Raw genomic sequence first — 13,646 nt, 5'->3', positions numbered from 1 at the left:
TTATTTCCTCAAACCCTATTTCATGTTTAGTCTGCTGCTAAAAAATGTGATTTTTGAGCTAACTTTCATGTAATTTCTACACACCATCAGATTTTATAACAGAGCCATAGAAATATTTTGTGAGGAGATGAGACAGGACACAGAGAGTCGCTGAGGAGTTTATTGAGAGCAGAGGAGCATGCTGTTAAACTGGGACTGAAGGTTCAGCCTCAGTGAAGCTGCAGGACAGCCCGACACTATCGTCACTACGGTTACCATCACTACCACCACCCTGCAGCACACGGGTCGCTTTGTTACAGCTTTTAGTAGTTTCTTTACAGAGTCTAACTGTGTGTAAGGCAGAACACAGCAGGCATGGGGCAGGAGGCTCTGCTGCAGTTCAAAATGCATCATCAAAGAACACAAAATCAGACAGTTTGCTATAAAATGGAACGAAGGGTGCAGACTGAGCCGCATTCTGCTGCTGCAGGACCGCAAGCGAAGATCCAGAGAAGAAGAAGAGCCGAAATCTGCTCTGACCGCAAACACCTCAAACCTGAGCACCACATCAGATTCAGTCTCAAACCGCTCATGGGTCACGTGACCAGGATTCAGGATGCGACGGGAAAAAGGCTTCATGTGACAAACAAAACGAGTCATCGAACATGAACGTACGTTTAAAAACATTGAAACAGTCACAAGAAACTGGAAACATGAGTGTGACACGGACACGTTAGAGAAAACGAGGTAAATGAAAACATCCTGATTTTACACATTAGTTTCTCTTTTTCAGCTTTATCAAAGAAATGTAATCGGACTTCATTTCCAGAAATCTCCTCATTTTCTCTAAATGTCATTTTATTATTTTAATCAACTCGAGCATTAAATCAAAATTATTTTCAGAGCTTTTTTGAATTAAATGTTTTATCCCATCAAACATTAAAGCATTTCTACTGACAAATTATTCCAACAACTTTCATTAGTATCATTTTTACTTGTGTGAATCTTCATCGCGACTTCTCGACTTCGTCGCTCTCAGATTATTTTACATCGTCAGCTTCCTGATTTGAACCTCAAACAAAACTCAAGATTCAGCTCCTGAAATCAGAGCGAGTGTCGACCTGCTGCTCACACCTGCGCACTCTGCATCATGGGTAATTATTTAACACTGCATGTTAAAAAAAGAAATGTGCTCTCTCACGCACACACAGCTCAGATAAAGACAACATGCACCAGGTTTAGTCTGTAGTTAGAGGGAAGAAAAAAGGAAGGAAGTCCTCGCTACAGGTGGGAGACTTCCAGTCTGTCTGTGATGGTTTGTTCCATCACCCCCCCACACAGTCCACAACATGGTATAAGCTGCTGATGACCTGCAGCAGGAGTCAGCTGATCCCAGATGAGTTACTCCCACTTGGCACTTAAAGACCCGCCTGCTCACGGACCAGCTCCAGTCTCAGTAAGAGGTCAATGACATCACCACGGCAGGTGATGATGACGAAGCAGTTACGCTGCCATCGTGTCTCCTCACACAGGAAGTGAGTTCCGTTCAGGTCCCGATCCAGCTTCCTACAGGAAACATGAGTTGAAGCCTCGTTAAAGGAGCGACTCAACGTTTCGTCATGGTCTCAGGGACACGACGAGTCTCCTGTCAATCAGCTCCTTGTAGAAGGTTTCCTAAAACGCCGAGCGGCTCCTTTCAGCTCATTCACTGAGTGACTTTGTTCTTGTGTCCTGCGTCCGTGCAGACGTCTGTGAAAACAAAAAGTGCCGGTGCAAAACTAAAAACATGAAAACGGTGCAGAGAGGAGGCTCAGCGCCTCCCAAGCTTCACATTTATCTCGGAGGACTCGTGCACGGACATACTGGCCCTTTAAATCAGGCTCCTCAGTGCTTCCTCCCGCCATCTCTCTGAGACTCGTCAGTCTGTCAGACCTCTCTCAGCCAATCAGCTGTGAGCATAGATGAGGCAGCGATGGAGAAGGCGAGGATGACGAAGCCGGAACGCCGCAGACTTCAGACAGGATGATGGATGTAAGGTGTGTGTGTCTGTGTGTGTCTGCGTCTCTGCGTGTGTGTGTCTGCGTGTTTGTCCGTCCGCGTGTGTCCGTGTGTCTCTGCGTGCGTGTGTGTGTGTGTGTCTCTGCGTGTGTGTGTGTGTGTGTCTCTGTGTCTGTGTGTGTCTGCGTCTCTGCGTGTGTGTGTCTCTGTGTCTGTGTGTGTCTGCGTCTCTGCGTGTGTGTGTCTCTGTGTGTGTCTGTGTCTGTGTGTGTGTGTCTGTCTCTGTGTGTGTCTGCGTGTTTGTCCGTCCGCGTGTGTCCGTGTGTCTCTGTGTGTGTGTGTCTCTGTGTGTGTGTGTGTGTGTGTCTCTGTGTGTGTGTGTGTGTGTGTGTGTGTGTGTGTGTGTGTGTGTGTGTGTGTGTGTGTGTGTGTGTGGGGTCCAGGGTGTGATCTTCCTGGTTCACCTCCCGACCGGAGGAAGGGGAGGAGCTCCTCGCATCACTGAAACAAACAAAAATGTTTGTTAAACTTCTGAGCTCCCCCTGTGTCTGCTCGGATTCTGTTTGTAATAATAATAAATAAATAATAAAACGTGACGGATCCACTGAACCTCTTTCTGTTTCAGCAGAACTTGTCGTTCTAACGTCACTTTCTGTTCTGTGTTATTTTCGTGAATAAACGGACGAATGAAAACAAAGACGTGCACGAGGTCGTACCTCTGTTGGCCTTGCTCGGGTAGATCTTGGTGAAGTGTCTGTACTCGTCCGGAGGAGGGAAGTCGTCCAGAGGATGGAACGAGTACTTGGACTCAAAATCATCTGCAGGAGGACGACACAGAGTCAGGACACGGAAACAGCTCAGAGTGATACAAACAGCTGCGTGTGCGTTTACACGGCTTTACAAATAAAAGGAGAAGAGGGGAGAGACAGGAGGAGGACACAGCAGCGGGGAGACGAATTCAGCTCTAATCAGATCATCAGAGGAAATCAGCAGCAGCTTCATCGACCGCCTGCTGGAGACGGACTCACCCGCAAACGAGCGAGGGACGGAGGAGGAGTGCCCGTTTCGGAGAGGAGGGGGAGGCGGGGGAGGAGCGGCTGGGGTGCGGGTGGGCGGGGGAGGAGGTTTTCCTCGGGTCGGGGGATCGGAAGAGAGGGAGGGGCTACCATGTGTCCTGTAAGGAGGGGGAGGCGGGGCTTCTCTGCCACCAGCCCTCAAGGACGTCTGGACCGGAACCGGAGGAGCTGAGGAGAGATCGACACAGGTGATCGACACAGGTGACTGTACTTCTGAAAATTGTCTAACAATCAAAAATAATTTGTTAAATTTTTATGAAGTTACAACAATTTCATAATAATTTTTAAAAGAAAAAACGAAACCAAAGGTAAAAAATCTGAATATTTTCAGAACAAGTACGATTAAATAAATTCCATCACATGACGTCCAGAGTTGAACATGATTTGAACTCCCCTGAGGGTGAAAACCTCAGAATCTCTTCTTTTATTCCAGTATTTCCACCTTAAACCCGTCTCTGCATCTAATTTAAACCCTGAGTGTCCACAGCTCGTGTGCTCAGATCACAGCAGCTGGTCTACCTGCTCCATGACTGAAGAGCAGACACACCCACTTCATCACACACTCACTGTTGTAATTACACGTCAGCGAGGAGCTCACAGCCAGAGCGAGCAAGCACACTTTTACTAAGTAAAGCAGCTGAACGGTGTAGTACATGACTTAATAATTGATCAACAAATCGATTTACTCTGCCTTACAGAAACCTGGTTGCAGCAGGATGATTATGTTAGTTTAAATGAATCAACACCCCCGAGTCATTCTAACTACCAGAAACCTCGAAGCACAGGCCGAGGGGGAGGTGTGGCAGCAATTTTTCACACCAGCCTATTAATCAACCAAAGACCCAGACAGACTTTTAATTCATTTGAAAGCCTGATGCTTCGCCTCGTCCACCCCAGCTGTGAAACTCAGAAACCAGTCTTACTTGTTATCATCTATCGTCCACCTGGGCCTTACACAGAGTTTCTGTCTGATTTCTCAGACTTTATATCTAATTTAGTTCTGAGCTCAGATAAAATAATTATTGTGGGTGATTTTAACATCCATGTAGATGCTAAAAATGACAGCCTCAACATGGCATTTAATCTGTTATTAGACTCAATTGGTTTCTCTCAAAATGTAAAAGAACCCACCCACCACTTTAATCACACTCTAGATCTTGTTTTAACATATGGCATAGAAACTGAACATTTAACAGTGTTTCCTGAAAACCCTCTCCTGTCTGATCATTTCCTGATAACATTTACATTTACAATAATTGATTACACAGCAGAGGAGAGTAGACTTTATCACAGTAGATGTCTTTCTGAAAGCGCTGTAACTAAGTTTAAGAATATAATCCACCCACTGTTATCATCTTCAATGCCCTGTACCAACACAGAGCAGAGCAGCTATCTGAACGCTACCCCAACAGAGGTCGATTATCTTGTTAATAATTTCACCTCCTCACTACGTACGACTCTGGATACTGTAGCTCCAGTGAAAACTAAGGTCTCAAATCAGAAGTACCTGACTCCGTGGTATAATTCTCAAACACGTAGCCTAAAGCAGATGACTCGTAATCTGGAGAGGAAATGGCGTGTCACAAATTTAGAGGATCATCATTTAGCCTGGAGAAATAAAAAAATAAAACTAGACCTGTCTTAGCTAATTATAGGCCAGATAACACCAATGAGTTAAACTGCAGGAATGTCTACAGAACGCAAAACATTATTATTTTAAATAATTTTTTTTATTAAAATGTGTTATATTTGTTAAAGCGTTCATGAAAATAAAATGAACATTTGCTCTTAAATTTCCCATAATGCACCCGGAGCACTATATCTTACTGCCTGTGTAACTTAAGGACATCACCTCTCACCTGCTCCTCTACCTGGCGGCTCTCTAACAGGGGGCGGTGGCCTGTTGGCACCCTGCTGGGAGGGTGTAGGTGACGCTGGAGGAGGTGGAGGGGCAGGGCCTCTGGAAGGGGTGTGGCCCCCTGGTGAGGGGGCGGGCCTCTTGTTGCTGAGTGAGTTGTGGCGCTGTGGCAGCTCGGGTGCTGCCTCTCCACCTGGGCCGTTAGTGATGCGGTATGGTGGAGGGGGCGGGGCCAGAGAGGAAGAGGACACGGGGTTTCCTCCCGAGGTAGGAGGGCGCCTGCTGTTGCTAGGAGATGGTGGGGGTTTGGAGGGCAGTGGAGGGGTGTTGTTGGGGGTGGGGGGAAGGGGCTTCTCTCTGTTGTAAGCGGAGGTGGGAGGGGAGGGGGCGTTACCTCTGCGACATAAGGGAGGGGGTGGAGGAGGGGCAGAGGAAGAGTGTTTCATGCCGGTGGAGGGGGATGAGGCTGTAGAGGAGGGGGAAGAGGGAGAAGGGGATGAAGACAGGTTGGGGAGGGAAGGACGCGGCATGCGAGATGTCTCCATGGGTGATGATGCCTGAGGGGAGGGGCTCTCTGCATCATCATGGCGATGGCTGGGAGGGCGGGGCGCAGCAGCCCGAGTGGAGGGAGAGCGACCGACGGCGCCATCTATGGAAAATATGGAAAGGTAACTTTACAAACATCTAAAACTTTATTAACACCCGTTTATTTTTATTTGTAAATTAAATAAAAATAAATAATAAAAATAAAAAATATCATTAAAATTTGACAAGATTTTTTATAAAAACAAACAAAAAAAATATGAAAACAAATAAAAACCAATCTGAAATTGAAAAAATACAAAGTGACAAAGTAGCAAATGACCTCTCACCTCCGACTGGCCTCAGTTTGGGAACTCCGCCTGTGAACAGGCCTCCGATTGGTGCAGCACAACCAGATGGACTGCCTGCTCCGCTTCCATTGGCTCCTGCAGCTGCTGCTCCACCTCCTTTCGGCTCTGAGAACCACAACCATCGGACAGATGAGTGAGGGCTCCGCCTCCTGAGGGTGGGACATCACTGCTTTACACCGACACCACAGCTACGACACTAACGTGACGATGGGATGGATTAGTGCGCGAGGTAGGATGCAGGTGAGGTCAGGAGACTGCCACAGGTGAGATGAGGTGAGATGAAGTGAGACTTTAAGTTTAAGTGTTTTACGCTCCCACGCAGCTCCGATGACATCATCGCCAGCACAACAAACAGTCGAAAACACATCGATTATAACCTATTACATCACAGTGACATCATCAGGGCTGCATCAGTCAGGAACAAACGGGAGACATTGTATCCGTCAGGTAGGGCGAAAGAGGAAGGAGTCACGTCACCACCATCAGACCAGACGTCATGATGACTGAAAACATGCTACAGGAAGTAGATGTAAAGTTGGTCTGAAGTGTGGCCACGCCCACCCGTGAGATAAAATGTCTTTATTTCACCTTTACCTGAAGGCTCATTCTGCTTCTAAAGTTAGCACCGCCCCTTTTCCATGCTCATGAAGCCAGTGGGTTAACGAGGCGATGTTAGAACAAATAAATTCACCTCCAATCCTGCAGTTCCTCTACCATCCAGTAGAGGCAGCAGTGAGTCAGAGTTTGCATTGTTAGGGGCGGGGCCTGAGTGTAAACCTCTCAGACACTGAAAGGAAAGCCTACTGACTTCAAAGCGAGGAAACAGGAAGTGGAAATGCTAACTCGAGTTGTAGCTGGTCTGAGCACACGGGTACAGGAAGCAGAGCAACCCTTCAGCAGTGAAAGCAGCAGGATGACCGAGCTGTGCAGCCCTCGGCAGGCTTCATGCTGTAGAGGAAGGTCAGAGGTGTCTGCCGCCCACTTGTCCCGCTGCAGGTTAACAAGGTGTGTCTGCGTACGAGCTAAAAGCTAACTGATCCCGCTGCACGCTCTCAGTTTCACTCCTGAAACATCCACCCGCTGTGGACACGTTCTGGGTTTCTACTTTACAGTCGAGACAAAATTTCTTTGCACACAGCTGTCGTTATAAAAATGTTCTGGAGAGGTTTCAGTCTGGTTTTAAAGCTCTGTCCAAGGGTTTTCCCTCATAGTGGTTCAGGACTTTCTCTGCGAGCTTTGGCTATTTCACGTCTTCTTCAGTTCCCCTTACTTGTGGTGTTCCTCAGGGTTCCATATTGGGCCCAATTTACTCTATTTATATGCTGCCTCTAGCTAACTTTCACATAACGAATATAACACTTGATTGATACGCTGATGACACTCAGACTGATGAGAAGCTGCTCTGCTCCAGTAAAAGCCTTCAGTGTCTGGATGGCCTCTAACTTCCTAAACGTTTCGTAGCAATCGCAGCACTTTAACTCTCGCCTGCAGTCTTCAGCCTTTTATTAAGTCGCACGTTAAAAATTTGGCGGTTATATTTGACAATAACTTCACCTTTAAAATACAGATTAGCTCAGTTGTACAAACTGAGGCTTTTATCCAAGGTGGGATCATTTTTATCTTTTGGACAGTTGTAACTTCTCATACGTTGCAGTTAGTCGGACCTGCCTTGTAAGACTGCAGTCGGTCCAGATTGCTGCAGCTCGTCTTCTGACACAAACTAAAAGACGTGAACATTTTCCCCGATGCTCGCCGTCTTCACTGGCTCCCTGTTCACATCAGAATTGATTTTAAAATTGTACTGTAGACTTAAAGCCCTGAACGGACAGGCTCCTGGGTGTTTAATCGGACCTCTTGCAGCCTTCTGCACCCTCTGGATCTCTTAGATCAAAGGATCTTTTGCTTTTAGCCGTACCCAGTTCGAGGCTGGTTCACGGAGGCGATCGAACGTTTGTGGTCGTGGTGCCTTAACTGTGGAATAATCTCCCCCCACACATCAGACAGGCTCCGACTGTCAATCTATGGTATTCACTGCCTTTTAATACACTTTGAGAGTTATTTGGTATTTCTGTTCAGCACTTTGGTCAACGTTGCTGTTGGAGTTAAATGTGCTACATAAATAACAACGACAATGATCCTGCTGATCGGTGTGTGATAGGGCGGCTTTCAGTCGCCCGACAGAGTCTACGCAGGAAACGGCGAGCACGGCTTTCAATGACACGTTATAGAGTTTTAGAAACATTCCTGTTCTGCAAACCAGCATCAGGCCAGGACATCAGCTCCACTGACAGGTGAGCGCTCAGCCGTGTCGCGTACGTGCGGTCGCGAGTGCGTCGATGGTTTGGGATGAAACTGTGGGTGGCGTGGACGGCAGACATTTACAGAGCAGGAACACACACAGCAAAGCAGAAAGCATCATCAGGTCATCAGCAGCTGTGCAGGAAGCTGCAGCATCTGTTTCAACAGCCGCTCCGTCACCTGCCCACCGAGCCCGCACGCCACCGCCGTGGTGCAACTTTAACCTGAAGTCTGAACTCGGCGGAGAAAGGAAGAGAAGTTAGAGCACAGACATGACGGAGGTTCAGGGTGAAGCCGACACAGACAGAACGGATCAGATGAGGAGAAACAGGAAAAGGTGGAACAGAAACAAACAGGAAGTCAGAGCCGGAGGGGACACGGCGTGTGTGTGTGGAGGTCAACTGTGAGCCCGATGACGGGCAGGAGTCACGGCCACTTTCAGAGCCGCCCGTCAAACAGACGACGAGCCGTCTACAGACGGAGGAGCAGCAGCAGAGCGATCGCTCCTCCAGTCTTTCAGCTCATGCAGTCCGTTTCAGCCTGCTTCTACAAACTGACCGAGCGCGCGTCAGAGGCGGCTGCCGGCCGTCTCTGCCTGTACAGCTGAAGCTGTTCACACCTCGCCGCCACCGAGGGTGCGCAGAAGAAGAGTCGAAGCTCTGACGCTCTCTCCAATCCCAACACTGATACCAGATTAATCACCTGCGTCCTCGCTGTGACGTCACACTGACGACGAGCGTGTTTGTGGACCAGTGTGTGACAGCTCCAGGAGGAACGGGGTTTCCTGCACAGGCTGGATCTTCAGGGGTGACCGCATATAAGCCCGAAGGACCCGGGTCACATTTAAACGCCGTCTGTGCGGCTGCTCCTGCTGGCCAGCAGCAGAAACACAAGCAGGTTCGATGAATTACCTGCGTGTTACCTGCCTGCGCTCACTTCCTGTTTCAACTCTGCTGAGCGTTTGTCCTGAAACATGTTTAAACTTTATTTTGGCAACTTTGGAAAACAGATCCCAGAACAGGAGTCTGTGGTGTTAATGCGCAGGGTCTGAACTAAAGCGCTAGCACTAACAAGTCACACACGCGTGGCCCACGCCATGTTTACACACATCACAGGCTGAAGCGTGAGCTCATGACCGGGGCCGTATCAGGACCCCGTGCCCCCCCACAGGTTTAGTTATTCATCAGGATGAGTGTGAGGCGTGCTCCGCTGTGCAGGCAAGTTTAGGTCAGCTCTGATCTGACTGCGTCTGCTGGTCACATGGTTATGAGCGATCAGCTGATTTTAGACGCAGGAATCTAAAGGAAGCGCTCCGTAGCTGAGCTTAGCACCCCCAGGACCCCGTCGGGGGGTAAACCTTCAGCTGATCTGCTGACCATCAGGTCAGCTGACCTCAGCGGGTCTGGCCCCGTCTGCCCCTCTCCCTCGGTGGACAGGAAACACGGCGGCTGTTTCAGGCTGCGCTCGGCCTCCTGCACGCTGACTCCAGTACCAGAGAAGATGGCGTTCTTACTCTCCAGCGACAGCGTGGGGCTCTTATCTCCGACTGTCTTCTTCTGCTCCTCAGACGGCGCCCCCTGCTGTTTGGGCAGGCTCTGCTGCTGGTGTAGGTACTGGTATAAGCGAATGTATGGGTGCTCAGTGGGGGTTGTTTGGCTCTTTGGTGTCTGAGTCTTACTGTCGAGCAGCGGGGCGCTGCGGTCGTTTACCACCGCCACCTTCTTCAGCTTGGCGCCTTTGCAGATGTCCGACAGCAGCGCGCCACGACCTTTGGCCTCCTCCTTGCTCAGCTTCGGGGGGCTGGTATTAGCCTTTTGAGAGATGGAGGTGGAGTTAAATAACCAGACTGTGACATGCTGCAAGTCTTCTCAGGCTCACAGGTTATGAATGAGAGAAAGCTCACCTGGCTGAAGGTGGGGGGAGGCGGGGGTCCCCCAGGTGGAGGAGGAGGTGGAGGAGGGATGGGCATCCTGCAGCTGATACAACACACACCTGATCACCTGAAACACAGACACACAATCCGATCAATACCTTCCTGACAATGCTGTTCTTCTTTGTCTGCTCGTTCACACTACAAATAAAATGCGACAGCAAAGGCGCTCTAGTGTGAACGCTCAAAGCAGCATGCGCACAAGAAGACGTCACACACAACGCGCTCCGTTTAGACCAAACAAACAGTGTTTGACTGTTTCTGACTTTACGTTTCCCAGTTTTGCTTTAAGTTATAAAGTTATCTTGTTATTTACATTTGTCCTAATAATGATCCTTATTGCTGTTTTAGAGGAGCGCTGCTTCTAGCTGCAGATTTCTGTCAGTCTGCAGATTATACAGAACAAATAAAATGTTCACGTTTCTCCAACATTGTCTTCCCAACAGTTTCACTGGATGGATTCAGCACCACATACGAAAGTGACCCAGATCGGATTTGAAAATATCGGATTTGCGCCGTTCACACTGTCAGACCATGATCGGATAGATGGGTCGCATAGGGTCAGAAACGTCAGATTTGATGCGCTTTGATGAGCGGCTGCTCCTGTGATGGAGGCCTGAACCCTGAGGCTTCAACCTGGATTCACCTGGTGGCTTAAACCAGTTTTCTGTTGGTCAAACCTGAACTATTGAACAGCTTCTCTGCCTCCACTGGACCCCACCAGCCCGGGTCCGGGGGCGGGGGGGTTGGCTCCGGACTAACCGGCCCGGGTCTCTCTAGGATGCTGGGCTAACGATTCATCCTCCTCACCGCGCTCCCCTCCAGCTGTGTGCACAGTGACCAACATCTATCCGTGCAATCCTCCCCCCGCAGAGGCTGATCAGTATGCGGAGTTAGCTCCATCGCGAGCCCAATCTGCTAGCTCAGCGCTAGCATGCGCGTTAGCTTTGAGCACATTCGGACAGGTGAGGTGAATAAACGGTACCTGTGAGCGTCACCGCGTCTCTGTGGCCTAGCTCATGCTTCTCTCGGTTCGCTGGCTGCTTTCTCACTCTCGGAGTCTCCGCCGTGAGGACCGTAACTCCGCCGTTAGCCTCAGCTCTGCAGAGATTTCTTTATTTTTCTCTACAAGAACACGTGACCTGCTGCTGCACCTGCGCATGCTCACTAAAATAACGGCATTCTGCCATTCTTATTACACAATTACAAGTTTAAACCCATTTCCCTTTAATAAAGACAAATGAGCGCATTTATAAGATTATTGTTATTTTATTTTGTAGTGAAGGAGGACATGCAGAGGGTTAGAGGAGAAGGAGAAGCAGAGATTCGTTTTGATCTCTTTTAACATGAAGTTCCCGAAATCAAATGTTGTCTTGATCACGAGCGTTCAATCAGAATATTATGAGTTTATAATATCAAATAAAATGTATATCAAGTAAATTTTTAAAGAATCTCAAAAACAGCAATCATTTTCTCTATTCATAAAACACATTTAAACGTCTTTTTAAAATTCTTTCGGGTAAAGACTCTTGACCCTTTGTAAAAATGTAAAAGTTTAAATGTAATACACCAGTTTGTACACTCTGTTCTCACTCGACTCCATGTTTTACCTGAATGACCTGACGTGGCTCCTCCCCCTCTGCGTCAGGATTAGTTAAACCTGAAAAAATACGTTTTTATTGTTTAGTATTTTGTTTCTTTCGAAGGCAAAAAAAAGAAGATGTTTACTTTATAATAAACTTGTTAGTTATCGTAGCTAAATTTTATTTTCACAAATGCAAATACAGTAACAAAAAGCCTAATTTTAAACATTACTATAATGATGTTTTATGTTACATAAAATTGATTCGTGGATCACTTAACAAAAAGGCTGTGAAAACTATTACTATTTGTAGTAATTACAAATTATTTGAATGTATGTAATTCTTTGTATTACACCCCCTGGCATATGTTCATTTTGTTCTTGTTGTATAGTCAAAGGAGCTTGCAGAGAAAAGCGTCTGGACTTCTTTAAGTTGCTTGAAGACGTTTCACCTCTCATCCGAGAAGCTTCTTCAGTTCTAAGGTCAAATGGTGGAGAGTCCCAGATATAAACCTAGTGGGAGTTTCCCCCCACAGAGGGACAAAAGGACCCCTGATGATCCTCTAATCGCCTGAGCCAAGGTGGGAAACTGGGTGTGGGTCCCAATCAGCCAGAGTTTCGGGTGAGCTCATTGTGAAACCTGGCCCCACCTTATCATGTGATTTCCTGAGGTCAGATGGCCCAGGATGTGAGTGGGCGTTAAGGCGTCTGGGAAGGATCTCAAAACTGGATTATAGATGGCAGAGAGTTGGTGTCGTAAACCCCGCCTCTGTTCAAAGATGGTCGCTCACAGTGGACATAGATGCTTCTTTCACTCCTCTTTCAAACCATCTGTCCTCTCTGTCCAAAATGTGAACATTGGCATCCTCGAAAGAGTGACCTTTGACCTTTAGATGCAGATGGACTGCTGAGTCTTGTCCTGTGGAGGTGGCTCTTCTGTGTTGTGCCATGCGCTTGTGAAGTGGCTGTTTGGTCTCTCCGATGTAGAGGTCTGAGCATTCCTCGCTGCACTGTACAGCATACACCACATTGTTAAGTTTGTGTTTTGGCGTTTTGTCTTTCGGGTGAACCAGTTTGTGTCTGAGCGTGTTGCTGGGTCTGAAATGCACCGGGATGTCATGCTTGGAGAAAACTCTCCTGAGTTTCTCTGATACACCGGCTACATAGGGGATGACAATGTTGTTGCGTCTGTCCTTCTTATCCTCCCTCGCTGGTGTCTGGTCTTCTTTTCTGTGCCTCTTTGCTGACTTTAAGAACGCCCATTTAGGATAGCCGCACGTTTTGAGTGCTTCCTTTACATGTGTGTGTTCCTTCTTTTTCCCTTCAGGCTTAGAGGGAACATGTTCTGCCCGGTGGTGTAGGGTCCTAATTACTCCAAGTTTGTGTTCCAGAGGGTGATGGGAGTCAAAGAGGAGGTACTGGTCCGTGTGTGGGGGTTTACGACACCAACTCTCTGCCATCTATAATCCAGTTTTGAGATCCTTCCCAGACGCCTTAACACCCACTCACATCCTGGGCCATCTGACCTCAGGAATTCGCATGATAAGGTGGGGCCAGGTTTCACAATGAACACACCCGAAACTCTGGCTGATTGGGACCCACACCCAGTTTCCCACCTTGGCTCATGTGATTAGAGGATCATCAGGGGTCCTTTTGTCCCTCTGTGGGGGGAAACTCCCACTAGGTTTATATCTGGGACTCTCCACCATTTGACCTTAGAACTGAAGAAGCTTCTCGGATGAGAGGTGAAACGTCTTCAAGCAACTTAAAGAAGTCCAGACGCTTTTCTTTGCAAGCTCCTTTGACTACGATGACCTGGATGACTGAGAACCTTCACAGACATTCTGGTTGTATACATGTTCTGTATACTGTTTCTCAATAAAGTTTAATAATTGAAAAAAAATGTTAACGTTTAAACCCTTTTATTTCATGGGTGCTTTTCAAATTTGAGCTTCCCTCCCTCCAAGACATCTACAGGAAGCGCTGCCTGAGGAAAGCGGGGAGGATCATCAAGGACTCCAGTCACCCCAGC

At 47.9% G+C, this 13,646-nt stretch overlaps 1 protein-coding gene and 1 long non-coding RNA gene across 4 annotated transcripts; both read right to left on the bottom strand.

Moving 5' to 3' along the window:
* Positions 1-145: 145 nt before the first annotated feature.
* On the bottom strand, positions 146-2,132 carry LOC143418424 (uncharacterized). Its single transcript, XR_013098442.1, has 2 exons — positions 1,843-2,132; positions 146-1,728 (listed from the first exon to the last, which is right to left on the bottom strand). It is a non-coding gene; the product is annotated as an uncharacterized LOC143418424 (long non-coding RNA).
* Positions 2,133-2,316: 184 nt separating this feature from the next.
* Positions 2,317-11,178, bottom strand: wipf2b (WAS/WASL interacting protein family, member 2b). Of its 3 annotated transcripts, none has more exons than XM_004556513.5 (8): positions 11,018-11,178; positions 10,006-10,102; positions 9,616-9,913; positions 5,784-5,909; positions 4,913-5,560; positions 3,006-3,221; positions 2,694-2,795; positions 2,317-2,478 (listed from the first exon to the last, which is right to left on the bottom strand). In XM_004556513.5, exons 2-8 carry the CDS (start codon positions 10,069-10,071, stop codon positions 2,438-2,440), a joined length of 1,497 nt encoding a protein of 498 aa, XP_004556570.3. In that variant the 5' UTR covers positions 10,072-10,102; positions 11,018-11,178; the 3' UTR covers positions 2,317-2,437. The 3 variants fall into 3 exon arrangements, with proteins under 3 accessions (XP_004556570.3, XP_076739625.1, XP_076739626.1); XM_076883510.1 differs by having other exon boundaries at positions 3,144-3,221; XM_076883511.1 differs by having other exon boundaries at positions 2,318-2,478; positions 9,781-9,913.
* Positions 11,179-13,646: the final 2,468 nt, after the last annotated feature.

Source organism: Maylandia zebra, linkage group LG4 (genome assembly GCF_041146795.1).
Source record: "Maylandia zebra isolate NMK-2024a linkage group LG4, Mzebra_GT3a, whole genome shotgun sequence".
NCBI classification, from domain to species: Eukaryota; Metazoa; Chordata; class Actinopteri; order Cichliformes; family Cichlidae; genus Maylandia; species Maylandia zebra.
This window is presented reverse-complemented; position numbering and strand designations above follow the sequence as displayed.

Bases quoted from the DNA above. Each gene is read 5' to 3' on its own strand.
- wipf2b (XM_004556513.5), bottom strand. From the start codon at position 10,071: ATGCCCATCCCTCCTCCACCTCCTCCTCCACCTGGGGGACCCCCGCCT. The intron at 5,910-9,615 runs GTAAGAACGCCA...TGTGGTTCTCAG, and splicing joins CCCCACGCTGTCGCTGGAGA to AGCCGAAAGGAGGTGGAGCA. The intron at 5,561-5,783 runs GTGAGAGGTCAT...TATTTTCCATAG, and splicing joins CAAACTGAGGCCAGTCGGAG to ATGGCGCCGTCGGTCGCTCT.